Source organism: Aquarana catesbeiana, linkage group LG13 (genome assembly GCF_042186555.1).
Source record: "Aquarana catesbeiana isolate 2022-GZ linkage group LG13, ASM4218655v1, whole genome shotgun sequence".
Lineage (NCBI taxonomy): Eukaryota > Metazoa > Chordata > Amphibia > Anura > Ranidae > Aquarana > Aquarana catesbeiana.
This window is the reverse complement of record NC_133336.1, coordinates 64,142,988-64,170,884: the sequence shown is the minus strand read 5'-3', so window position 1 is coordinate 64,170,884 and position 27,897 is coordinate 64,142,988. Positions and strand designations below refer to the sequence as shown.

The following is a 27,897-nucleotide window of genomic DNA, read 5'->3' as shown; positions in this document are numbered from 1 at the left end:
TGCATTAAGATTCATTAAAGTGTATAAAATACCGTTTGACATAAGAAATTTCAACATCATTTTATTCTCTAAGGCCTCTGCTTAAAATTATATATAATGTATCGGGGTTATTTTCTAGCAAAAAAATGATAATTTTTTCCTTGTCAAAAGAAGTTTATTAAGTATACAATGTTATAAAGATACATAAAGTAAGTTTACAAGGATCTATAAAGTAAGCTCATTGTTTTACAGTAGGGTTTATATAGGTAAATATCATGAAATTTCAAATATTAAACATTGGGTTCACGTAAACCTAAATTAAAGATATATATAATTTCCTTAGTTACTTTTGTAGGTATTTAAATGATTTATACCTACTATACATATTGTTTACAAGTAGAGTGTATATAGGTCAAATAAATTCTGATAATGAGCTTTAATCGTAAGGTGGAGAAAAGGAAAGAGAAAGAAGAAAAAGGGTTGAAAGGTAGAGGTATGGTCCACAAGGTTGTCCCGCTCGTCAGTTTATTATTCTTTTTAGTTCTCTTTGAAGCCTTAGAATGGGTGTCTCTGTAAGTCATTTAATCTGTTACCATGGCAACAGGACAGAGTCATTGAAGTTTGACAGGAACTGTTGTTTTATCCAAGGATGCCAAAGTTTTTCAAATTTTGGAATTTGATTTTGATCGATGGCTACCATCTTAGCATGGGACATTGTATTATTCATTCTGTGAATTGTTTCTGCTAGTACCAATGTAGGAGATTTCCATGCCTTGGCCACTGTTTGTTTTGCAGCCGTTATTAGTTGGATCATAAGTTTGAATTGAGAGAGTGTTAACCATTCTGGTTTTAGATTAAGTAAAGTTAAATATGGATCTGGTTGTATTATTTTTTTAAATATTTTAGATGCAATCACGAAGACTTCCTTCCAGAAGGTTTGGATTACTGGGCACGTCCACCATATGTGTAAATATGTGCCTATTTCTGGGCATCCTCGAAAACAAAGAGCTGAGGTATTAGGTGAATATTTTGCCACTCTGGCGGGTACAAGGTACCAGCGAGTTAGGACTTTATAATTTGTCTCCAGTGCTAAGATGTTGGGTGAGGATGACTTCGATGTGAGCCATATGTTAGACCAGTCCGTGTCTTCTAAAGTTCGTCCCAGGTCCTCCTCCCACCTCTGAACGTAAGAGGGTCTATTAAGATTTGCTACTCCATATAATTGATTATAAAGTGATGAAATTGTACCTTTAGCAAATGGATTTTTTGTACAGATTGATTCAAAAATGGATAATTGGGATAATGGTGTATCCCCCTTTAGGAATGGTGTATAGAAATTTTTGATTTGGAGATATCTAAATATCTCAGAGTTTGGTAGATCATATTTTTCTCTAAGCGATGGGAATGAAAGGAATGATTTAGATGCTATGAAGTCATTTAGTGTCTGAATGCCTGATGTTGTCCAAGCTTTAAAAGAATTTGGGTAGATCCATGCCGGATAAAAGGCCGGATTTCTGATAAAAGAAAGGAGAGGATTGTGTGGAGATTGTAACTGATATTTGGTTTTTAGTTTATCCCAGAGAGATAAGAAGTGTTTAGTTATGGGATTATGAATTTTAAAGCGGTCTTTAGGATCAAGCCATAATAAATTTGATATTAATAGAGGGTCATTTTCTGAAGCCTCTATAAATACCCATAATGGGATTTCCTGTTTTGCATGGTATTTGGACAGACTGGCCAAATGTGCTGCTCTGTAGTAGTTAGTAAAATTAGGGTATCCCAGGCCTCCTTTATTTTTGGGAAGATGTAGTGTGTGTATAGGTATACGTGGTTTAGAAGAGCCCCATATAAACGAAGTTGCTCTTTTTTGTACTATTCTCAAAAAATAGGAAGGAATTGGAATAGGGAGGACTCTGAATAGATAAAGCAATTTGGGTAGAATAGTCATTTTGATTGCATTAATCTTCCCTATCCAGGATAAAGGAAGTTGCGACCATTGTTTTATTAGATTTGTGATCTGTCTTAATACAGGAGGATAATTGGTTGAGAATAAGTCAGAATGAGATGCTGTTAAATGAATTCCAAGATATGGGATTGATTTTTCTGCCCATGTGAATGGGAGTGCAGCCCTAGCCGGGATCAATTCCATGTTTGTGAGTGAAATATTAAGCACTAGGCATTTCTTAGGATTAATCATAAGGCCGGATAGGGCTGCAAATCCATCAAGAGCTGGTATTAAGTTAGGACCAGAGACCTGTGGTGATGATAGAAAAAGTAATATATCGTCTGCAAATATACATAATTTGTGTGTAATACCTCCTACTTCAATGCCAGTTATAGTTTTGTTTGTTCTGATGTATTGGGCCATGGGTTCGAGTATAAGGGCAAATAATAAGGGAGATAATGGGCAACCCTGTCGGGTACCTCTTTCGATATTAAAGGCTTCAGATTTGTATCCAGCATATTTTATATAGGCTTTGGGTTTATTATATAATGCTTTGATCCATGTTAAAAAGTGGGGTCCAAAACCCCATTTTTGTAATGAATATTGCATATATTGCCAGGATACTGTGTCAAATGCCCTCTTAATATCGAGAGATAGAAAACATAAAGGGATTTTCCGTTTTTTAGCAATATGTGCCAATAACACTGCCCTGCGTATATTATCGCCTGCCTGTCTATTTGGCATGAAGCCTACTTGATCTCTATGTATTAATTTTCCTATAATGCTATTGAGGCGTTTTGCTATTATTTTTGCTAATAATTTAATATCGAGGTTTAACAGAGAGGCCGATAATTCACACAGGAAGTATCATCAGAAAGGGGTTTTGGGATCATACAAACAATTGCCATTAGTGTTTCTTGCCGAAAAGAATGTCCATCTAGAAGTTTGTTAAAAGTTTCAGTGAGAATGGGAGAGAGTATTTCTGAGAATGTTTTATAGTATAAAGCCGAGTAGCCGTCTGGGCCTGGTCTTTTGTTAAGTTTTAGGTCTTTTATGGCGTTAGCAACTTCATCTATAGTTATAGGCTCATCCAAACTGCTTTTTTGATTCTGAGATAACTCAGGTAAGGTTATTTTTGAGAAGAAGGATTCAGCCTCTGTAGGATTAAATTCATTGTTAGTCTTGTATAAAGTTGCGAGATGTGAGTGAAATTTATGGACTATTTTAACTGGATTACAAGTGTAAACATTTTTTGATAATTTCAAACGTATTGGTTTGAAAGATTTGTTAGTTGAATTTAATGCCCGAGCCAAATATGTACCTGGTTTGTATTCATGTAGAAATTGTGTTTGGAGCGTTTGAGGGATTTATCAACTGACTCAGTGAGAAATAGATCGTATTCCAATCTAGATTTTTCCAGATGAGATTTTGTACTCTGAGATGGATTATCTTGAAATGATATGTAGGCTGCATTAAAATTGAGTTCTAGTTTTTTTGCTAGATTTTTGCGTTCCCGTTTAAATAGTGCCATTTGTCTTTGTATTGTACCACGCAAGACAGGCTTATGAGCTTCCCACAGTGTTATTGGGGAGATGTCTGTTGTATTATTAATTGATATGTATTCCTTTAAAGCTTGTTCAATGGCCATCTGATGTAGTGGGTGTTTGAGCATTATGTCCGGTAAGTACCACGTTGGGTCATGCGCTTTTGGTATGGCTGAGGCTATAGTAGTGTATACTGCATTATGGTCAGACCACGGAATCGGAATTATATCTGATGCAATAATTTCTGGTATCATTCCTATTGTTAGAAAAATATGATCTATTCTGGTGAAGGTTTGATGAGGGTGCGAGAAATAAGTGAATTTCTTTTTCATTGGGTTACTTTCTCTCCATGAATCTACCAGATTGTATTTGGAAAGAAGTTGAAAAACCATCCCACCGGGGCGTGACCGGATGCTGGAGTGAGAGGAGGTGTGTGTGAACTCCCCCCAGCCTGATGCCTCCGTGTCTGTCTGCCTGAACCAGCCGTTGATCGGAACTGCCTGCGTGTGATCCTTCCCCCTGCAGCACCTGGCGTCTGAACGTCTGCCTGGCTCTCCTGTCTCCTGTCCCTAGTCTGCTTCCCCTGCACTGGAGTCTGACGCCGGAGTTACAGCGTAGCCGCCCGGGAGAGCACGCGACCCGAGCCCTTGGAGCGGGAGGAGAGGGTCGGGCTCTCTGCTCGAGGGGTTGCCCGGGCAACGTCCTCGGCACCAGCGGGAGGAGGCGGCTGGGACAGCGTGCGCTGTCAATGTGGGAAGCTACTGAAAGGAAAGCCAATGTGCTGCCCAGTCGGCTGGCAGCACTAAGGTAACAATTATTGTGCTCATTTAAAGTGGACTATCTTTCCCCTCTTTCCCGGAACTGGGTAACCCCCGTGGACGGGGGGGGGGGGGGGGGTGAAGGCCTGGGTAGCTTGTCATATAGACCTTCAGCGACTTATTTTGAGAGAATATATCTCCTGGCAACTGGTGGAGGGCTGTACTATTAAGACAGACCCTAATCTATCACTACATCATAAAGTGTTTTTTTTTTTTTTTTTTTTTTCCTGTGTCACTTTCTAATCCCAGGCTGGTCAATTATCCTAATAGCAGCTAGAGGGACACTGCTGGGCCAAAGACGATACTGAAGGAGGAGAGAGGAGGAGGGGGGGAGGTGAGGAGAGGAGGGGGAGAGGGGGAGAGAATATAGAAAGAAGGAGAGGGGAAAAAGGAAAAGAAAGAATAAACGGCAGAGTACCGCTCCACGTGTAGTTAAAATCCCTCATATACCCCCCATATATCCCCTTGGCTCATACAACGAAGTCATGACAAGGAAAAAAGGAGAGGAGCTGCAACAGCAGGAGAATACTAGCTCCCAAATGACCCGCACCTCAAAAGAGAAGGGGCATCAGGCAGCAGCTGCAGCAGCGGCTAAATTAGAAAAATTTGCGCACCTCTCTACCGTATCTCCATCTAAAAGCTCACAGCAGCAGCAGGATAGACCACAAGCGGGAGGATCAGGGGACAGGAGGAGCCTAGGAAAAGGACTAGCGGTAACGCATACAATTAAAACGGCAAGCAGCAAAAGTTCAGCGGGTGAGCCCGCGGGATTAGCAACCAATAATGCTACTACGCAAAACGCACCAGTAGAAGATGAACCCACACTAAAAGATGTCCTATGCGCTGTTAATTCCTGTAAAGCCTCCCTAAGCGACTTGTGCGACCAGCTGATAGGGTTAAAGGATGAGTTAATCATAGTAAGCCAAGAATTACAAAGGACTACTGCCAGAACAACAACATTGGAGGAGAGAGTGAGTCAGGTTGAGGACGACCTAACCCCACTAAAGCGGGAGCTTAAGGCATTAAAGACGCAGATGGATCTACATAAAGCAAAAATGGAGGAAATTGAAAACAGGTCCCGCAGAAACAATGTAAGGGTGGTAGGCCTACCGGAGCGGTGTGAGGGTCCTCACCCCGAGGAGTTTTTGGAGAAGTGGCTTAAGGGTATATTTGGAACGGAAACCTTTTCTCACCTTTTTGCTGTTGAAAGAGCCCACAGAGTGCCAACTAGGGCCCCACCACCAGGGGGATATCCCAGACCGATAATTATGAAGCTCCTCAACTACAGAGATAAGGTAACCTTGATGCGCAGGGCCAGAGAGCTGGGAGATATTTCTCATAATGGAGCCAAGATTTTATTTTTTCCCGACTACTCCCCAGATCTTCAGAAACGAAGGGCTGAATTTAGGGACATCAAACGTAATCTACGTAATTACAGAATAGAATATGCCCTGCTGTATCCTGCACGGCTTCGCATCACTGCTTTAGGGACTACCCATTTTTTCGACACAACAACAGGGGCAACTAAATGGCTGGAAGATAACAAAACGGACTTGCAGAGCTAGGGATCAAATAAGGCTAGTTAAACTTGGAAAGGAAAAGAGGAAAATTTATTTTTTCTTTTTTTTTTGTTTTGTTCTTTTCTCTTTTTTTTTTTTTTTTTTTCTCTTTTTTTTTTTCTTTCACTTGTTGTTTTTTTCACAGCAATTGGTAGACGACACGGGGAAGGGGGGGGGGGCGTGACAGATGGCAGCACGGACTAACAATGTGATTGCACTAGTTATGAATGTTTTAAGTGTTGTTTTGAAGGTTTGGAAGTGGGCTATGGGAGGGGGGGTGGGGGGTAAGAGTGTGGTAGTAAGTTACAATGCACTTTTTTTTCACATGAGAGGGGCGTTATCCTTAGTATGGTTGGGAGGGAGGAATAAAAAGGTCACAAGTGCAGCCCCTAGGGCTAGCCTAATTAGGCACAAGGGGGGGTCACGAACAAGGGAGGGGAGGTGGGGAATGAATAAAGTGGAAGGGGGGGGGGGAGGGGGGTTAGCAGTGAGATATGGGGTTGGGCAACAGAGTGCACGCAAGATACACATAGCTAGGTGGGGAGGATTTATAAAAGTAATGTATACTGGTACACATGATTTGTATTTGCAATTGGGAGGTGTAGAGTGGGGGGGGAGAGGTCCCGGGATGTGGGGGCTCTTTGCCCCTCCCCACTCTCTCTTCCTTTTCCCTTTTCAGGTTAACATAACCACAGAGTTGGCAAGTTTTGCACCCACTAACTTACGCTCCTTTTTTTTACTTTTCACTTCTGTTAGATGTCTTTGAAAACGCTAAAAATAGGTTCTTGGAACATTAGGGGCATGGGTAAAAAAAAAAAAAAAATAAAAATAAAAAAAAAAAGGAAAGAAGTTGAGAAAAAGGTAATCTAGAGGTTATTTTGGATGGTGTAAAAGGTGATTTATCTAGAAATGGGAGGAGGACCTGGTTCGAATCCCCACACATTATCACTGTTCCTATTTTGTGTGTATTAATCACTTGTAATATATGTGAGAGGAATGGTGTAGGTTGTTTGTTAGGAGCGTAGTAGGAAATCACCGTGATTGCTGTATCCATTATATAACCCATGAGTATCAGGTATCTACCTTCTGGGTCTTTAATTTCTGATGATAAAGTGAATGGTGTGGATCGGTGAAATGCAATTAGAGTTCCCCTTTGCTTGGTACAGGCAGAAGCCGTGTAAATTTGTTGATAAAAAGGAGAAATATATTTTGGAGTAGAATCTTTGGTGAAGTGTGTTTCTTGGAGGCATACTATGTGAGCCTTCTTGTTATGGAAAGTACGGAAGGCTTTGGTCCTTTTTTGAGGGACATTTATTCCCTGAACATATAGGGAAAGTATATTCAGTGGTGCCATGGCAATAGATCAAATAGTTTTGACTTACTTTTTGTTATGCAGAGCTGACTGCGCAGATCAACCTGTGTGGACTGAAGAGATGAATAGATAGAAAAGAAACCAGTGAATTCTGGAGTAAAGAGTAAACAAAAAACATATGACATTAGATGATACATTGTATAAATTATTTTTTGCAAGTAATCACAATTTACCCGTGAAAGAGAATAAATATCTCTCTCAGGGGAATAAGTGCCTTCGTCACACTCCCACATAATATGGTTGGGAGAATGAGGAGGGCTAATGGGGGTACACGGATCTTCCGCTTACAGGAGAGAAGTGCTATGTCAAAAGACATCAAAATGATGTTTCATTAATTGGAGTGCAGAATATAGTTTTTGTTGAAATTATTTATTCCAGGGTGGTTGTATATGGTTAGTTTTGCCCTAGGCTAAATAATTCAGTTAGAAAGGTACTGTTAATAACTTTGGTATTGATGAAGATAGTTTGAATTATTTTGGGATTTTAACCCTTTTAGAGTAAACAATTACATATTTTATTCATATGTAACTGTTTAGATATGTTAACTCATAAAATTGAGGTTGTATTGCTTCAGATTAGAATAAACAAAAACATAATTCTAGGAACTAATTAGGTAATAATATATTTGTTTTAAGAAAAGAAAGAAAAAGCTTCCATTACTTCTGGATTATTGAACATATTTGTCCTTAAAAAGTAATAAATCTATTGTTATTACCTGATAATATATAACTGAACAAGAATTTCCTTATTTCACTTATATATTCTAAGGCTATATGAATCAGAAGTAATAAGAAATATAACTGGAATGTAACATGATCCCACACAGTGTGTGACTATCAGAATGCAGTTACATTCAGTTATAAATACAGGTTTTTTATAGAGAACCATCTCTTAGTATAATAAATGAAGAGATATCAGGAATTAGGATGTCAGTCCATTGAATCTTCTTGGTCCATGGATGATGTTGCATAACGGCCTCTTTTGTGAGAATGATGATTCCCATTTTGTTCTGAAATTTTCTGGGTGCTGCCTGAAGGTGAAGATGATGCCATTCTTCTGCGTGTGGGAGTGTTGCTGCTTGTGGGTTCTGTCAGATTTAATTTTAAGAGGGTTTGTTGTAGTTCATCTGCTGATCTGCTTCTGTAAATTGTACCTTGGTAGTTAAATCTGACTGAAAAGGGGAAGCCCCATTGATACATAATGTTGTGGCGTTGCAGTTCCATTAGTTGGGGTTTCATGGATCGTCTTTTAGTTATAGTAAGTTGGGATAGGTCAGCAAAAATTTGATAATTGTGTCCTTGAAAATTAAGTTCCTTTTTTTCTCTTGCAGCAATTAGTATTTGTTCTTTCGTTCTGTAATAATGAAATTTTGTGATTATATCACGTGGGGGTCCATCTTTCTTTTTGGCTGTGAGGGCTCTGTGTACTCTGTCCAGTTCTAAACGTTCAATAGGGATATCTGGCTTTAGTTCTTGTAATAGAGCAGTAATAGTAGATTGCAGGTCTGTCACAGTTTCAGGTATTCCCCTTATGCGCAAGTTTGAACGTCTGGCTCTATTTTCGTAATCTTCGAGCTTAGTTTGAAGTATTAAATTCTCTTCTTTTAATTGTTCCAATTCTGTTATATTTTCTTGGGTTGTAATTTCAATTTCATCCATTTTTATTTCTAAGGCTGCGGTGCGGTTTCCCAGCTCTCTTATTTCTTTGGTTAGGCTTTTTGTTATTTGGTCTGAGGTTTGTTTTAAAGCCTTATGAAGCATCTTTTCAAATTGTAATAATATTACTGGGGATACTGAGGAGGCTTGTGGAGAAGTTTGTGAGAGGATTTGTTCTGTATCTGACTCAAATGGAGAGTCTTGCTGTGACATTTTCTGTCTGTGAGAGCGCCCTGATGCTGTATATTGTGAGGTGACTGGAGCTGCTTCAGCTGCAGTGAGTGCCTGTGAGCTCTTTGTGAGGTGATTTTTATTTCTGCCATGGTTTCCTCCCAGTACCATATTTCCTGCCCAAACTTTCACAGTTTGTTCCCTGGGGCAAAAAGGTTCAAATGGATACCTTTTGAGCCTGCAGGCTCTGCTTTGTCCTTCTCTTCTCTCCTCAGCAGTGTGGAGCTCTAACAATGCATGTCTGCTCCGCTAGGCTCCGCCTCCTGCCCCTCAAAAATGATAATTTTTTCATGTAGGAGTGAGAATTGCAAGAATCGGCCCGATGGGGAAGTAGATAAGCGCACATTTTTTTTTTTTTTTTTTTTTTTTTAAGGCTCTCTAATCTGAACTCCAGACTTACCTTTAGTCTTGCACATTTTTACAGGCTGTTCTCCTGTATTTTAATTACTCTTAATTTTTTTGCACACTGTAAGCTTTCTCACAATGCACATTAAAAGTTGCAGCATCTCTGATAGCATCGCTAATCGTAAACGTGCATGAAAGTCATTGGCACAAATTAAAAAAAGAGAGAAATCTTTTGTTAGTCTCCAGATCAGATGCTCCATCTGATCTGGAGATGATGCTGCCCTCTTCAGATAGGGGAAATCCTTATGTTAGCTACAACAAAACACACAGAGAGGGTGTGCCAGACTTGTGCATTACCGCAATACCATTTATTGAAATAACTCTGGGCAAACTGCTGTATACATATACAACAAATATGTGGGAGCAGTTTTACATGCAGACTACTGGTATTTCTGTCTATCCATTTCTGAAATTCACACCACTCCACCACACAGCAGAGCCATGTCTGGCTGGGTAGGTGGCCTAATTTTTCTCTGCTGCCGTTATGTAACACTTGCAGGTCCTTAGCTCTTCCCTATCCTGCGATTCTAAATTGCAAGAAAAAACAGCAGACTGATGAGCTGATCTTTCTGGCACTCTGCTCTCTACATCAGGGGTCTCCAAACTTTCTAAGCAAAGGGCCAGTTTACTGCCCTTCAGGCTTGGGTGGGGAGGAGGAGATGGGGTGGAATGTGGCCAGTGGGATTAAACAATGCCCCGACATCAGTGGGCATAAACAATGTCCAATCATTATGTTTATTAGAAGAAAGAGGGCACCATTGTTGGTAATAATGGGAAGAATAGGTGCCATCAATGGTATCCGTACATGGAATCCCATCATTGCTGTCAGTTAATGGAATAGTGCCCCAAGGGCCAGATAGAGGTAAGAAAAGGGCCACATCTGGCCCCTGGGCCGAGGATTGGGGATCACTTCTCTACATATATCAGCATTTTCTTTGTTGGCACATGCATACTGTAGCTTTGCTGAATGGTTTCATGTACTGCTTATCTCTCCCAGTCAGTCCCAAGAGGCTGGTACAAACTCAGACTGAAGTAGTTTTACTGCTTGCATTTAAAATAATACATTTAATCTGTAATAATGAGTACAGAACTGCATTAATGTGTGCTTTAACAAAGATACTATTTCTTTGCATTGTTCAATATTATGCTTTTCTCATTGTTCATTTTTTGTTCTAGGTGTGAAAGTTGTGTCGAGTTACTTTTTGTTCGAGGTTCTGGTACTTGCCAGGAATGCAACACTCCCCTCCGGAAAAGTAACTTTAGAGTGCAGCTCTTTGAAGACCCCACAATTGATAAAGAAGTGGAGATCCGCAAAAAGATCATAAAAATGTGAGTATCTTTTTGCTTATTACCTTCATGGACCTGGTAGAAATAATATTTTTAGGATGTTACTGTATCTAACATGATCCTGTTCTACATAGCAATAGTACATGCCTAGACACTTTGCTGTCGCTTGCTAAATATAGCCTTTCAGTCATCACCTATATTTAGGGTGACACCAGTGGTGGACAGCAGATAGACTGTTCTGGGAGTTGCAGTTATACATGGAGCTTTTTATTGCTGCACTAATGGAAAGTTGCCCAGTGGTGCAAACTACCATGTCTGTGCTCGGTTGTATTGTTTATGCTGCCATTAGGCTGGACCTACTCTGCTCAGAATTTTCTGCTCTGGGCTCCAAATTTAAGTGGTTCTAAAGGTAAAAATTTTTTTACTCTAATGCATTCGTTAGCATTACAACATGCTATGCTCCCCCACCTCTCTAAATACTTACCTCAGTCCTCACTCAATCCAGCGCTGTGCCCAGGTGCATGTCTTCTCTCCCCTCTACTTGCAGGGACTGAGGCAGCATCTATTGGCTCCTGCTGCTGTCAATCAAATGCTGTGAGGTGGGAGTGGGTTTGAGCTGCACTGTGTATGTCTATAGATGCAGCCCGCACGTCTGCCTCTATAGCAAGCGGCTTGCTATGGTGGCAAACACAGAAGAGGAGGAGCCAACAGCGGTGGCGGGGGACCCCAGAAGAGAAGGTTCGGGACCAGGTAAGTGTAATATGAAGATGAAAGTAGAAAAACAACTTCCTTATTGAGGAATACCATATAAAAAGACAGAAAAACATCGTTCTGGAACAGCCAGACTGTCTGCATCCTTCATCTTCACACATTGTGGCTGCGGACTGGGCTGGCTCCTAGGTAGTTCCAGCAATTGTGGATCTTTATGTGGGTTGCTTTGGAGCCATGCGTACCTTGTATATACTTTTCCAGGTAAGTATAACATGTTTATTATTTTAATGTAAAAAAACAAAAAAACAATGTGTCTATAATTTATAAATGCTTTAACTGTTGTCTATGATCCCAATGGGATGTTTGCTGTTCTCAAAAAGAGCACAAATTGATCCTCCGACTACTGTGTCCTGTAGTGATGTACACCTGGCAACAGGAACCGCAGAAGCGGAATTTGACACTTCCAGACATATCGGATTCTTAAGACATTTCAGGAGGAAACCTTTATCAACAAGGGTTCCATTTTAAATTTCCTCACTCCTTCTTCTTACCCTCAATGTCTCCTTTTTCTCTCAGTTTTGTATTAATGAGCAGCAGATGGGATCTATAAGTGCTGAAGATATTCATGTACCCAGGGCTTTTTTTCTCAGAGAAAAGGTGGTGGAACCCACCCCCCCTCCCCTGGTCATGCCCTACCCACCCCCTAGGACCGCCCCCTAGAACTGCCCCTTTAGAGAACAGGGATGCAAGTAAAATTTGGGGGGCTATACAAGTAATGTGCAGCAGAGAGACATTCCCAAATGTGCAGCAGGGAGACATTCCCAGGGCATTAGAGACAGCCACAGTCCAGCAAAGAGACCACCCAGCAAAGAGACCACCCAGTCTAGCAAAGAGACCACCCAGCTTAGTCCAGCAAAGAGACCACCAGCAAAAAGACCACCCAGTTTAGTCCAGCAAAGAGACTACCCAGCAAAGAGACCATCCAGCCCAGCGAAGATACCGCCAGCAAAAAGACCACCCAGCTTAGTCCAGCAAAGAGACTGCTAGCAAAAAGACTGCCCAGCTTGGTCCAGCAAAGAGACAGCCAGCCTAGCAAAAAGACCTTCCAGCGTAGTCGAGCAAAGAAACCGATAGCCTAGCAAAAAGCCCGCCCAGCTTAGTCCAGCAAAGAGACCGCCCAGCTTAGGCCTGCGACTCACGTGGACCAAAGCATGCACCCCCATATATTGAGCAAAGAGACATTCTCAAATGTGCAGCAGAGAGACATTCCCAGTAAAGAGACCACCCAGCTTAGTCCAGCAAAGACCGCCAGCAAAAAAGTCACCCAGCTTAGTCCAGCAAAGAGACCGCCCAGCAAAGAGACCATAAGCAAACAAAAAGACCGCCCAGCTTAGTCCAGCAAAGAGACCACCAGCTAACAGGCCACCCAGCTTAGTCCAGCAAAGAGACACCCCAACAGAGACCACCTAGCTTAGTGCAGCAAAGAGACTGTCAGCAAAAAGACCACCCAGCTTAGTCTAGCAAAGAGACTGCCCAGTCTAGCAAAGAGACCACCCAGATTAATCCAGCCAAAAGATCACCAGCAAAAAGACTGCCCAGCAAAGAGACTGCCCAGATTAATCCAGCGAAAAGATTGCCCAGCAAAGAGTGTCCAGCAAAGGGACTGCCCAGCAAAGGGACTGCCCAGGAAAGAGTGCCCAGGAAAGGGACTGCCCAGCCCACAGACCACCCAGCCAAGTTCACCACAGCACAGCCCCATTCAGCAGCAATTTTTTATACACCACACAGACCTGGGGCTAGTGGGGAGGAGGGGGAGGAAGACCGCCTGACGGGCTACCGTAACCTACCACTATCCACGATCCATCATCCGACACACGGCACCAACCCACAGCACTGAGGGGTGGGGCAGAGCCGCAGAGTACAGATCACTCCGCCTTCCGCTCTCACAAGCTCCGTTCGATCCCTCGGGGCAGTGCGCAGCATAAGCGGTGGAGGAGGAGCCGGGTGGGACTATACTGATACGGCAGTTTTGTTTTATCCCTACGCAGGAGGCAGGGTGCAGGCTATACAGTTAGGATTAGGAGGAATGCCTGGCATAGTTGGCGGAACGGCGTTCCGGTGCATTCCGCCAGAAAAAAAGCCCTGAATGTACCCAGTGGGTGAAAGAAGATAAATGATACCTTTCTGGTGGACGGCAAATTTTTCACTTTCGTCGAGATACAGTTGCCTCTGGTGCTGGGGTGGCCCAGATGCTCTGTCCAGTGAGAGACCTGGCATCCAAAACACTTGGAAGTGTTGGCATTAAGTGTCGGCTGTATCTCTGCAAAAAAGTGTAAATTGGACCCCACACTTGCTGGGCAGGCATTATTCATCTTCTTGCATAGGCTGCCCAAAGTTCTTTTAGCCTAGTGACAGTCCTTTTTAGGTAAACTTTTTACTGACCTTGGCAATTTTAGGGGGGATTAGATAAAAAGATGCATAAGCAGAAATGACCTTTAGTGAAAATTGCATGTCAGCACAGTTAGTAGATCAGAGAAGCTTTAAGCTGTTCTTCAGGATAAACACGTTATTTTGTAATGTAATTATTTTATAAACGTTCTAGCGAATTGCTAAAAGATTTTACAGATCACTTATATAATTGCCAAGAAAATGGATATTTAATCTGCTGTAACACCACCATTGTAGCATTCAAGCCGTGACACCACCACCTAAATAAAGAGTGCAGGCTTACTGACTTCATTGGACCCTCTTGTCAAAGAGGGGTCAGCTGAGCCTGTGGCCAAACAACCCAGCCAGGGTATTACTGAAAGATGTTCCTTCAAAAAGACAAAGGCTAAGGCTGTAAATGTCATCTCCGTATCATCTGCATGGAGTCATCACAGGAACAAAAACGCTCCACATAGTGTAAAAATCCTTTAGTAGACTTTATTGAATAAGAAAAGTTGCACTTTCAACAATAAAAAATGGTTTAGTGTATTTAGAATTCCTCGCTGGCCGGCTTACAGCTAGATCAATTTGCACTAGCTTACAATCTCAACAAGCAGCTAAGGAAAGCAGCAGCCAAACTGGAGAAATTTGCCCATAATCCATCTCAAACACTGGGAAGGGACACCAACTAAAATTACCCTCACCACCCTCTTTAGCTCTAAAGGTATCAAGTCCACATAGTAGACCTATAAAATAGTGTCAGCACCCTGCACCCCACCCATAGTGGGCCCACATGATCTTTCTGCCCTGGAAGTTTCATTGGCAGAGGAACCCTCCTTGAGAGAAGTATTGTTGGCAGTGGGTGTAAATTTGCCTTGTCAGAAATGACAGACCAACTGAAGGGTATTAAAGAAGAAATGTCACTTGTGATTCATGACCTACAAAAAAGTGGCGAACGCACTATGGAACTGGAGGGCAGAGTAAGTGGAGTCGAAGATGTATTAACACCTATGAAGCAGGAGATTGAACTTTTAAAGGGGACAGTTGAAAGACAGAATGATAGACTGGAAGATCTAGAAAATCAGTTGAGGAGAAATAATATCCGAATAGTAGGTCTACCAGAGAGGAGTGGAGGAAACAATATGAGGGACTTCTTGGAAAAATGGATCCAAGAGGCAAAATAGGGAGAGAGGAGGGGAGGAAAAAATGGATAAGAAAGGGAAAGGAAAAAAACAGATACGGTTACAGGGCTGAGAGATATTTGGCGTGAACACCATCTAACAGCTTAGATGTTTTCATGCCACTTCGGTACATATTCCTCACTTTCTAAAATAGATATGGCAATAGACAACGATACCCTTGCTACAATGGTAACAGACATTAAATATGAGGCTAGAGGATTTTTGGACCACTCCCATCTAGTTTTGACAATAAGACCGGGAAAACGGTGGGATGGGGGAGAATGGAGAGTAAATCCGTTTTGGTTACAGCTGATTACCCCATATGATAGACATACTTCTAGGGCATAATAGAACAACAGCAACACAGGATATAGTTTTGGGATACCCTTAAACCTTATCTAAGAGGATTCCTAATTCAGCAAATCTCTAAGAGGGAAAAAATCTACTAAGGACTGGGAGATGAACACAATGAGGAAAGTGACCGAAATAGAAAAAGTATATGTAGAAGATAAATCATTAGATAACCTAGCTAAATGGGCTGAAGCACAACAGATATATTGAACGTTATCTTTTAAAAAAGCTAAGAATAAAAGGTCCTTTCTGAAGCAGGCCCACTATGCTGGGTGGGGGGGGAGGAAACACTGGACACATACTGGCCCTTCTGGCAAAGTCTCAAAACACTATTACAACTGCTTCAATGTCCATTAATATTCATGCTGGAAGGGATACCATGTGTTCGTCGGAAATAGTAAATGTCTTTAAAGAGTATTATTCAGACATATATACAGTTAGGTCCATATATATTTGGACACAGGCACAATTAGTTTTTTTCAGGTATTTTACCAAAACATATTCAAGCTATAGTTATATAATGTATATTAGCTGAAATTGCACACTCTCAGCTTTAATTTGAGGGTATGTACATCCAAATTGAAGGAAGGGTTTAGGAATTAAAGCTCTTAAGAATAGCCACCCCCCCTTTTTCAAGGGACCAAAATTAGTTGGACAATTAAATCAAAAGCGGTTTCATGGCCAGACGTGGACTACCCCTTCATTATTTCTTCATCAATTAAGCAGGCAAAGGGTCTGGAGTTGATTCTAAGTGTGGTATTTGCATTTGGAATATATTGCTGTGAACCTACATCATGCATTCAAAGGAGCTGGAACTTTCCATGCAAGTGAAACAGGCCATTGTAAGGCTTCAAAAATGAAACAAATCCATCAGAACGATAGCAGCAACGTCAGGAGTGGCCAAATCAACAGTTTGGTACATTCTGAGGAAAGAAGTACGCACTAGTAAGCTTAGCAACATAAAAAGGCCTGGACGTCCACGGAAGACAACAGTGGTGAAGGATAGCAGGATCCGCCCTATGGTAAAGAAAAACCCATTCACAACATCTAGACAAGTGAAAGATACTCTCTAGGAGGTGGGCGTATCATTGTCAAAGTCTACAATCAAGAGAAGACTTCACAAGAGCAAATACAGAGGGTTCACCACAGGGTTCAAATCATTCATAAGCCTGAAGAATAGAAAAGCCAGATTAGACTTTGCTAAAAAAAATATCTAAAAAAGCCAGACCAGTTCTGAAAAAGCATTGAAATGGATGAAACGAAGATTAATCTGTAGCAGAATGACTGGAAGAAACAAGTGTGCAGAGGGCTTGGAACAGCTCATGATGCAAAGCACACAAGGTCATCTGTAACACATGGTAGAGGCAGTGTGATGGCATGGGCATGCATTTCTTTCAGTGGCACTGGGTCATTGGTGTTTATTGATGATGTGACAGAAGCAGCCAGATGAATTCTACAGTGTTTAGAGATATTCTGTCAACCCAGTTTCAGCTGAATGCAGCAAAGTTGATTGGACGGCGCTTCACAGTACGGATGGACAATGATCCAAAACACACTGCAAAACCAACCCAGGAGCTTTTGAAGCAAAAGAAGTGGAATATTCTGCAATGGCCAAGTCAATCACCTGATCTCAACCCAATTGACCATGCATTTCACTTACTGAAGGCAAAACTAAAGGCAGAAAGACCCACAAACAAAGAATAACTGAGGACAGCTGCAGTTAGAGCCTTGCAAAGCATCAGAAAGGAGGAAACCCAGTCCTTGGTAATGTCCATGGATTCCTGACTTCAGGCAGTCATTGGCAGTAAAGGACTGTCATCAAAATATTAAAAATAACCATTTTATTTATGATTATATTAATTTGTCAATTAAATTGGAGCCCCTGAAAAGACAGTGTATAAAAATGGTTGCAGTTCCTAAAATGTGTGCTTGATATTTATGTTCAACTCCTTGAATTAAAGCTGAAAGTCTGCATTTCAAATTCATTTGGATTGTTTGTTTCATTTTAAGTTTATTCTGGTGGCATACAGAGCCAAAAGTATGTAAATTGTGCCTGTGTCCAAATATATGTGGACCTAAAAAAGTCTAAGGTTGGAGAGGTAGAGAAATGGGAGAATTTTAACAGGGTTTAGCCATCCCACACCTCTCAGAAGAGGATAGCACATTGTTGGATTTGCCCATTACTATTGATGAACTACAGGAGGTGGCACTGGATTCAACTAACTATAAAACACCAGGGCCAGATGGATTACCAAATTTAATCTATAGGGAATATGGGGAGATAATGCTACCAGAGTTATTACAGGTTTTAAATGAGGCAATGGAAAAGGAAAAACTACCAGTATCTATGACAGAAGTGACAATCATAATACCGAAAGAAGGGAAAGACCCTCTCCAACCCACATCTTATAGACCAATCCCTCTGCTTTGTGCAGACATTAAACTACTGGCAAAAATTTTAGCCAGTAGGTTAAGTAAAATAATCCATGCTATAGTCCATCCTGATCAGCGTGGATTTATTCCTGTTCGATCAACATCGTTGAACATAAGGAGACTATTTTTAAATTCACAAATACCAGTAGAGGAGATGGAATCAGGAGTTATACTGTTCCTCGATGCTGTCAAAGCATTTGACAGCGTTGAGTGGCATTATTTATGGTCGGCGCTGTCAGCCTTTTAATATTGGTCCTGTCTTTATAACATCGGTGAAATTTGTTATATACTGAACCCAAGGACAAAAGTAAAGATTGATGAAAGGTCCTCCTAATGTCTCTCGCTCTCCTGGGGCACAAAGCAGGGGTGCCCTTTGTTGCCCCTGCTTTTTTCCCTGGCGGTGGTACCTCTGGCCATAGCCATTAGAACAGCAGGAAGTGTAAGGCTTTAGGCGAGGGGTGGATAAGGAAAAGATTTCGCTATATGCGGATGATATCCTTTTTGTTTCTAGGAGATGCAAATTATTTGCTAATTACAGCGATCAATATTATAAAAAGATTTGGCATGTTCCCTGGGCTCTCCATCAACTGGGAGAAATCTGTTGTTCTCCCGATTGATGAACTGAAACGAGAGCTGCCTGAGAGTGTTAGATATCTGCAGATAGTAGAAAGTTTGAAATACTTGGGAATAAATATAGAGTTAAACCCTAAGCTGTATATCCAAAAAAATTTAGAGCCCTTGGTAAAAGTAAGGGAAAATGTAAGTGGAGTTGTCTCCCCTTGTCAGTAGTGGGCCGCTGTAGCTTGATTAAAATAGTGTGGCTGCCTCAATTTGTATATGTTCTACAGAACTCACCAATATGGATTCTCGGCGTGTGGTTTAGGAAATTAGAGGGCTTCTTTAGAGATCTGATGTGGAGGAAAGGACAAGCCAGAATTCGCCTGAGAACACTGCTACAACAGGTGGAGGGGGGTGGGGGGATGGTAGGTAGGCAATGATACTACTAGCTGTAGCTCACGAGCGCTACTGTCCTGTACCCCACATACATCCTTGATTGAAGCACTAGAAGCAAATTCACTGGGAAAGGAGAGTCAATGCCTTTCAGTAAAACTGTTGTTGAAAAGTTGGAATACAGCACGGTTAATATTTCAATACTTAGGATTTACAGAATATGCGACCTATTTGGGATAAAAATAATCTACCTGAGTTAGAGGGGCTGGAGAACTTTAATAACTGGAAACAGAGGGGAGTGGTAAGACTATATCGCAATTATATGTAGCCGAGGAGCTGAAAACATTTCAGGAGCTAAAAGAGGAATTTGGGGTTTTTGATTAAGAATTTTTTCCAGTACTTACAGTTAAGACACGCATTGACAACACAATTTAAAGAAAGGACATTAGAATGGAGTAGAGCCCCCTTGCTGAGAATGCCGGTAGATGCCACTTCCCTAAAAGGGTTGACTTTGAAACCGTACCAAAATATACACTTAAAAGTATTGGAAAAGGATTTTCAGGTCTCTAGAAAGGTAAAATGGGAGGAAGATGTGGGTGAGTTAACAGATACCCAATGGGATGGTATAGTAACCTCAATAGATTTGTTGTCCCTTTCAGAAGCTCAGAAACTCGCACAACTCTATTATCCATGGAGCAGATTGCACACCAAAAAGGTTATTTCGGTTTGGGGGACGTCCAGATGCATCCTGCCCAGGTGTAGGGCCGCAACTGGGGATTTGATCCATGTGCTCTGTAGGTGCCCCAAGCTACACAGATACTGGGAAGGGGTGTTGAGTAAAATTCAGTATTTGAATTAGCGCTACGGAGGGACCCAATACTGTGTATATTGGGGTATATGGAACAAAATGTGGGATCAGCGTCTACACGAATCGCAGTCCTGAGATTCCTATATCAGGCTAGCTAGGGGATTACTTGGAAGTGGATAAAGCCCAGGCCATCCCCTGTTACATATTGACTGACTGAGAATGGTCAATAACACAATAATAGGGGAAAAATTTACTTATTGAAGGGGAGGCAAAACTAAATTTGAGAAGATATGGAAAGCATGGATTGTTATTCCAGGACTGGTACCAGAATTTAGAAACCTATAAAAAGTCTTTGTGACTGTACTATATTAATTTAAACCGAGAAATGGGGAAGGTGTAGGGGAGGGGAGTGAAATTTAGAAGTATGTATTTATGGAAATGGATTTTGTTGTTTTTTTTTATTGAAATGTTGCATATTGGAAAAATAAAAATGAATGGGAAAAAAATAAAAATATACAGGTGGACATAGGCGACTGGTCACCTGACTGTACACCCAGCAGGCACAGGTTTCTCTTCCCCATGACAGCAAATGGGGCAAGAGAAGAGCTCTAAATGATTACTTTGTTTAATTTTACAAAATTTCAAGGACACCGGCTAAAAAGGTAAAAAAAAAATGACCTACATGTTTTTTAAAAATCGTGCTTGGAGTGAGGCTTTACATTATTTTACGCATGCAACCTCCTCCAAGACTACTGGTGCACTTTTAAGAGCCAGAAAACTCTTATTTACGTTGACCATAATATTCAAGGTTCAAAAATCTGGTGCAGGATGAACCTTTTTTATGGCACAGGTTGTTTGCTTAATCTTGTCTTAAACAAAAACTACAACCCTTGCATTGGGTGCATTGGGGCCCCCTTCACTGCAAGGGTTAAATGATAGTTGTAGCTAGAGATAAAGGAATAGGCAGCTATGGTTACTTTATTCCTCGCTCCCCTGGCAGCTAACACTCTTCTCTGCTCTCTGGGATGTGTGGGCAGGTCCTTGCACACATCGCAGGACTGCTCCATTGTACCTGATGTTGGAATGCATGCAACCTGCAAAGGAAAGCAACTTCTGGGAAGTGGTCATTCAACATGGAGGAATTTTGCGGTAGTGAGTAATAGGGTGAATGCAGCTGCTTATTTCTCTACCCCTAAATAAAAAGAACATTTAACCTTTGCAGTGCAGAGCAGGCCCCACTACAAGGGTAATTTTTTTTCTTAACCTGGAGTTCAGCTATAAAGCAATCTTGTTGCTTTGCCTTGACTGGACGAAGCACAAGTTTGCTTTCACATCCAATCAGATGCTACCTTTCAGTTTTGTGGCAGCACTGAAAAGATGAAAGAGAGTATTGGATATCTCTGGGAGACTTCTGTCAGATACGTGTGTGATTGAGGACCAAGAGAATGTATGTCTATAAAAGCTATTGAGTTTCAGGCCATGAAGGGGCCACATCGATCTCCAAGTTCAGTCACTTTCATGCAGTATTCTAAATTTACCTCTACGTGTATAAATCTGCCAGAGGGTGAAATACACATAAATATGTGAAAGATTATCCAGGTTCATGTAACGTACTAGACTGTAAATACTTCTATTATACCTGTGTGTGAAAACCCAGGTCTTCTCAGGATTTTACGGTAAGGTTGGAATGATCTAAGAAAAGAAGGGCTGTAATGCATCCTGTAGTGTTTTTCCTTTCATCTGACAAATAGCACTAGGTAGTAACACCTCACGTTGAGAAAATATAATAAAACAAATTTATATCGATCAGACGTCCATTAGCTAGCACGGATGTTGCTGAATTATTGAATTATGCTTAAATTTCTCTTTCTTGTTAGATTTAATAAGCGTGAAGAAGAATTTCCATCTCTGAGAGAATACAACGATTTTTTGGAAGAAATTGAAGAAATAGGTAGGTGTGGTGTTGTAGAATAAAAATATATTTCTACTAGCTTTTACTAAATGTCACCTAAAACCAGCTTGTCCATTTTGGGTGAACAGAAAGAGGCTAAACCCTCTGTTGGGTTTGGACTGGTGACAACAGCACTGACGTAACTCATTTATTTCTTGAGCTTTCCTTAGAAATATGTGGTGAATGGAGCTGGGTTAAGTCATAAAATGTAATGGTCCTCCAAAGCCATGCCATGAAATATCTAAATCTCACTGCTTACAGAGAGCTTGATATCTACATCCCTACCCCAGTTTTATAGGCCAACCCTTTTGTATAACCATTAAAACCAAAATGTAGACAAATGAGAACATTTTTTTTTATTGCAGTTGTTCCTTAACCCCTTGTCTGCCAACGTATGCTTATAAATGTCCTGATATTTGCATCTGCTGCAGCCCCGAGCTTAGTATTATTCTTTTTCAGCCAGCGATCAGATGGAGGTGGTTTCCAGGTTCTCTCATTTTTCTTGGGAATCTGGGACTGTGGTAACATGCTACAATGTGAGGGGCAGGAGGAGCTTGGGGGTACATCTGTTCGGGTAGTGACATGTATTATGTCACTTCTGGTTTTAGGGCTGTCATTTCCCAGCTACTGTAGCCAGGGAAGCAGCTAATCAAGCACAATATGTGCTTGATTGCTTGCAGGGGAGAGGGAGACCCCTTATGTCTCCATAAAGATGACCTGTCACTAGTTCATGCTATAGCATAGAGGGCTTGTTATTATTATTATAATACAGGATTTATATAGCACCAACAGTTTACGCAGCTCTTTACAATATAAAAGGGAGACAATACAGTTATAATGCAATAAAATACAAGATGATTAAGAGGGTCCTGCTCAGAAGAGCTTACAATCTTATAGGGTGGGGCAGGTGGTACAAATGGTTGTAACTGTGGGGAATGAGCTGATGGAAGTGGTAAAAGATTAGTCAAGGCGAGAGTTACCAAGGGAGTGAATGAGGAGCTTGATGGTTTCATTTGTTAAAAAGGGGCGAATTTTATAGATGTTATGGAGGTGAATTCTACAAACTTCTGACAACGATTGGACTTGAGGCTGATATGACAAGTCAGAGTCTAGGATTACACATAGTACCCTGGCATGAGGTGAGGGACTGATGGTTGCATTGTTGATTTTGATGGAAAAGTCAGGGAGGTGGGCACGGGCGGGGGGGGGGATATTATTAGCTCAGTTTTAGAGAGATTTCGTTTAAGGAAGTGGTGCAACATCCATTGTTGGCTCCATTGTAATATCAATAAAATTGAAAACACATGAAAAAGAGTTAAAGTACATATAATATAATAAAAATAATTAGAAAATTGAAATCACCCGTATACACAATTGAATGAAAAAACGCATTAAAGCCTCACACGTATGTCAAAATTAAAATTCACCGCATGTGAGGTATGGCTGTGAGCGTCGGATTGAGAGCAATAACTCTTGAACCATAATTCATGGTTAACTCTCAACTGATAACCTATAAAGTCTTTTAAAGTGTCGACTATGGTTAATTTTGCATACCGTACATTTTTTTTTTTTTTTCAAGCTTTCAAGGGCACAAGCAATTTTAAGGCTTGATATGTTCGGTATTGAGTCGGACATTTTGATAGGCAATTCCTATCCTCATATTGATTAGTGGTTCCAAATTAATCAAATTAATAATAACTACTGCAGTAGGGAACAGACACAAAAGATACGCTCAGCATCTTTCCAAATAACTGTTCTGCCTTATGACGCAATTGAAGGTTTTTATACACATGATTATGTAGGTATCACGTTAATATTACAATTGTGCGTTTATGGTAACAAGGGGCGTTGCATAGGCAGGCTAATTCTAATCAGGACTCGAAAGAATGCAAACATGTACTGAACATTATTAGTGTTGTGAGAGCAGTGTGCAATACATACAAAATAGAAAACAATTCTATACAGAACTTGCAAAATTCCATTACAGTCTCCTCTCTTTTGATCAATATTTTGATCACTAACCATACCTGCTATCACCTTTAACTTGGAACCTCCACACGCTTAGGTGGAGGTAGTCCTGGCCAAAGAGGCAAAAACTCCATTGTGGAGAAAATAATTGCTGAGCAGCTTTTTCATTACAAAATACTTTTCATTGTGAAAAACAAATCATTGATATGATATTTACAGTGTACTGGCTGTACACTCCTGTGGCCAGAATGGCCTTCTAGCTTAATTGTTGGCATGCTGACTTAGCATATGTAAACACAGACAATTCTACATAAAATGGCAGACGTACAAAAGACAAATATGATTTCAACATGGCTAAACTACTTTTCAAATATATATATATATATATCCATCCCTTACAATTAAATTAAATGAGCCAAAAAGTACCCTACACTGATCGCAAGAGGGAAACAAATCAAACACAGAGATTTCTTTAATTAAGTCATTTTTGCAGTGTCTGGTGTGGATCCAGGTGACTTTTCCTTCAAGTTTTGCATAACTTGTACATGAAATAGATGCTGTATTGAGTCTCCAAACATTTCCTTATATATAAATGTCTCTTAACAATCCACAAGTCACCTGGCTTTAGTTTTAGATCCTCCCAAACTTTTAGGATCTGGAATTAGGGAGAAAATACATAAATGAGTTTGTCAAAAACCTTAAAAGATCAGCAACGTTCTCTGTGAGATTCGAATGGAGGGCTTCAGCTGCTGAGACAAAATATAAGCAAGTGAGTAACACACTCCCAAACAAAATCGCATAGGGAGAAGAGTGTCCAACATCCCCCTAGGGGCTTGATAAAATTTAAGAAAACATTCAGGCAAAAGCTTTCTAGTTTCTTACTCTACTGTCCGCTACATTGTAGACAGTAGGGAGTGTAAAAATAAAACCTCAAAACTTCTAGTAAGGACTCTCCTATAAAAATGATTCCCTCTGTTACTCTCTGTAGATTCTGCACTCTGTACTTACAAACTACTTCTGATAACACTTTTTACTGTGGCCTTTGCAGTAGCATTTGCCACTAGACATCCAGAAAAGATGTCCATACAGACAAAATGCATACTCGTAAGATCCTAACTTGGGCATCTGGATATATCTTTTTGTAATCTCTGGAAGGGATATTTAGCTTTTGCTAACACCTTTAGTAACAGGTAAAACAAGCAGTAGTATGTTATAAAAACAACTGTGGAGAACCCTGGCTCTATCCCATGCTCATTTACTGAGGTAGCCATAACTGCTTGTGACTGATGACACGGTCCGTGTGTCAAGCTGGAGGGAAAAGAGAGGCTGGCAGACATCAAGTATCACCTTTTCCAAAGTCCTATTTCATAAGAAGTTGCCCCCTGTGGACAACTTGTTCTTCTCGTTCTGGGGTCCTTAAAGTTGAATTGTTAATCCCAGTTATACTGGGCCAGAACTAGGGTGGAATTTGTGAGTTGCACAGACCCATCAACTGTCCGGGGCTGTAATGCAGCATCCTTAGTTGCCTGGTCTGCTTCCATGTGTGAGTTTTAAAGTTAATATGGCTACCTCAGCAAGAACCTGGAAGGCTGAAAACAGTCAATCAAATTAACTTAGCTTGCTTGATTGGTTTACCTACCGAAGAAAAAACAAACTTCTGGCCCTTCAAATGGAACCAAAAGCTCTCGATATCTCGACTATCTATAAAAATATACACTCTTATTATAGCTCACAGGCTTTGCTAAAACATGGAGCTCTGCTTCTTGAGCTGGGGAAAAAGGATCCAATGACTCTAAATACAGAGTATCCTTTTGGGTGATAAACTGCATCCTCCGTATAAAACCGGGAATAACTCTACAAAAAATAAAATATCTGGGTCTTCAGGGAGTGTGTCCTGCACTGGGCTCACAGCAGCTGATTCCTACACCATCAATTTAACACATGTGGCTTCCTTTGTCTCCAGTCTCCTCCAATAGAGGCAATAAGGTAGCTGGATTCAAATGTACGCATTTTTCATTGTTAGATTTGTACATGAACAAAAAACAAATTCATATTTTAAACCTTTCATTAGACAAACATTTAGTTAGCTGTATATTTGCTGCGCAGACTGTGGGACCATTAAAAATTAAATATTTGACCAAAATAATGTCTGTAACTTTGTCCAATAGCACGTTTGCATAAAGCTACAGCTCTGATATATTGGGATGAACCCTTCATTACTGGGTCCAGCTTGCATAAATATATTACAATGGCTTGTTTTCTAACATGCTGTTTGTGTAAGAACTCCAGTTTCATGTTTCAAAAAGACAACTTTTTCCTGGCAATATTGTAATAAATGATAACAATACCTTGCGGTCGTGCAGAGATGTCCAATAAATCCAAAATATTCTGGTTATACCACGGCACTTACAAGGAAAAGGGGCACATCATTTCACAATCCACACATTCTGCTTTGGGTTTCAAAAATAAAAATAAATAAAAACAAAAGGACCAACAATCTGTATGATGAACCAGAAAGCGCTCAGCCACATCAAAAACTATAAAACAACTGGCTGCAGGTCGCATCTATCCTAACAGGGTGTGTGGACTTGATGTGATGGGTCTGTTATATTTAAATTTTATTTATTATTACTCTCGCCTCATGGACCGCACATCAAGTTATTATCAGCCCTTAAGATTTCATTTTTGTAGAAAAAAATTCTTATGTATCCCATCCATCTTGGCTTTGTTGAACATTATGGCAGCTGTATTCCAATTAACAACCTCATCTTAATCTTTTTTTATTCCACTCAATAAATGTAAAATTACAAAATTGTTATCTTAATCTAAACTAATCCCATTTTTAACATTTCCCCAATAACCTGGATTTCATTTACAACCAAAGGTTGTCTAAACCAGTTTCAATATATCTATATTATTAATAAAATTGTTAAACTCATATTAGAAATTAATACTCAAATGATCCTTTCATTATCACACACTAATATATATCCACAGATAAATTACTTAATTTCCCTTTTTTTAAATGCACCGTTTCCACTATCAAAGGATATTCAATTTGTGTAATACACGGTTAAATGTAACCTTCATTTAACCATGTTTGGGAAAACAGATTTAAAAAAATTGTGATCATTGTTAATCATTAGATTCGTTAACCTGGCACATTTTGTTATAAATGTTTTGTCTAAAAAACTGAAATTGGCATGGTGTCCTTCAGCTCCACTGATCTCTCATCCCAGCCACATTCTTTCATTTTATTTATTTATTTCAGGTTACTTATATAGCGCCGTCAATTTACGCAGCGCTTTACATATACATTGTACATTCACATCAGTCCCTACCCTCAAGGAGCTTACAATTTAAGGTCCCTAACTCACATTCATACATACTAGGGACAATTTAGACAGGATCCAATTAACCTACCAGCATGTCTTTGGAGTGTGGGAGGAAACCGGAGTACCCGGAGGAAACCCACGCAGGCACAGGGAGAACATGCAAACTCCAGGCAGGTAGTGTCGTGGCTGGGATTAGAACAGCGACCTTCTTACTGCTAGGCGAGAGTGCTACCCACTACACCACCGTGCTGCCCCTCTTTCATGAGAGCACAAAGGAGGGGGTCACATCTGCATACATGACACACAAGAGATAGAACTAAAGGTTCCAGCATTCACACACATACACCAATATCTCTCTAAAATCTATATAAAAAAAGTGCAGCGCAGGTTAATAAACGATTTACCAAATGAACATAATATATAGATTAACACTAAAGTGAATTGTGTATCATAATCAAAAATATTCAATGAAAAAAAAAGGTGAAGAAAATCGGGTAAAACAAAAACAGGTAAAAAAGAATCCATATGTGAATTTATGTGTTAGAGAAAATATGTGCATTAATAAAACGCATAAGGTGACAAAAAAGTTCTTAAGTGGAGGTATTCCAATGGAAAAATTTCAATACAGGAACCAGGGTCTATGTTCTTCACTGCTTGTGCTGCCCGTCATCTTACAATAAACAATGGAGGCTTACCAGAAATCCTGTGACCGCCCTTCTCAGGGGGGGGTCAAAACAGGCTTAGTAGAAACAGCAGGAACACTGTTAAGGATTCGCAGGTGACCAGCTGGCATCAGTCAGGAGTAACTTCCATAGCTCACTTTCAGGAAATAAGTGCTGCGCACCAATGGATGACCAAAGGGGCAAGAGCGCACCGATGGGCAACCGATGAGACAGTTACTGCGCACCAATGGATAGCCCCTGGTCTGTGTATCAGCCTTGAGGCTTGTACTCTGTACTCTCACACCTCTGTGTGAGAGTACAAGC

General features: G+C 40.6%; 1 protein-coding gene across 2 annotated transcripts in view; it reads left to right on the top strand.

Moving 5' to 3' along the window:
- Positions 1–27,897, top strand: part of MNAT1 (MNAT1 component of CDK activating kinase) — a 265,871-nt gene that overhangs the window by 54,416 nt on the left and 183,558 nt on the right. For both annotated transcript variants that reach the window (XM_073610513.1, XM_073610514.1), the window contains exons 2-3: positions 10,685–10,837; positions 21,535–21,608. In XM_073610513.1, the coding sequence (XP_073466614.1) occupies positions 10,685–10,837; positions 21,535–21,608 (227 nt within the window). The remainder of the gene's footprint in view (positions 1–10,684; positions 10,838–21,534; positions 21,609–27,897) is intronic.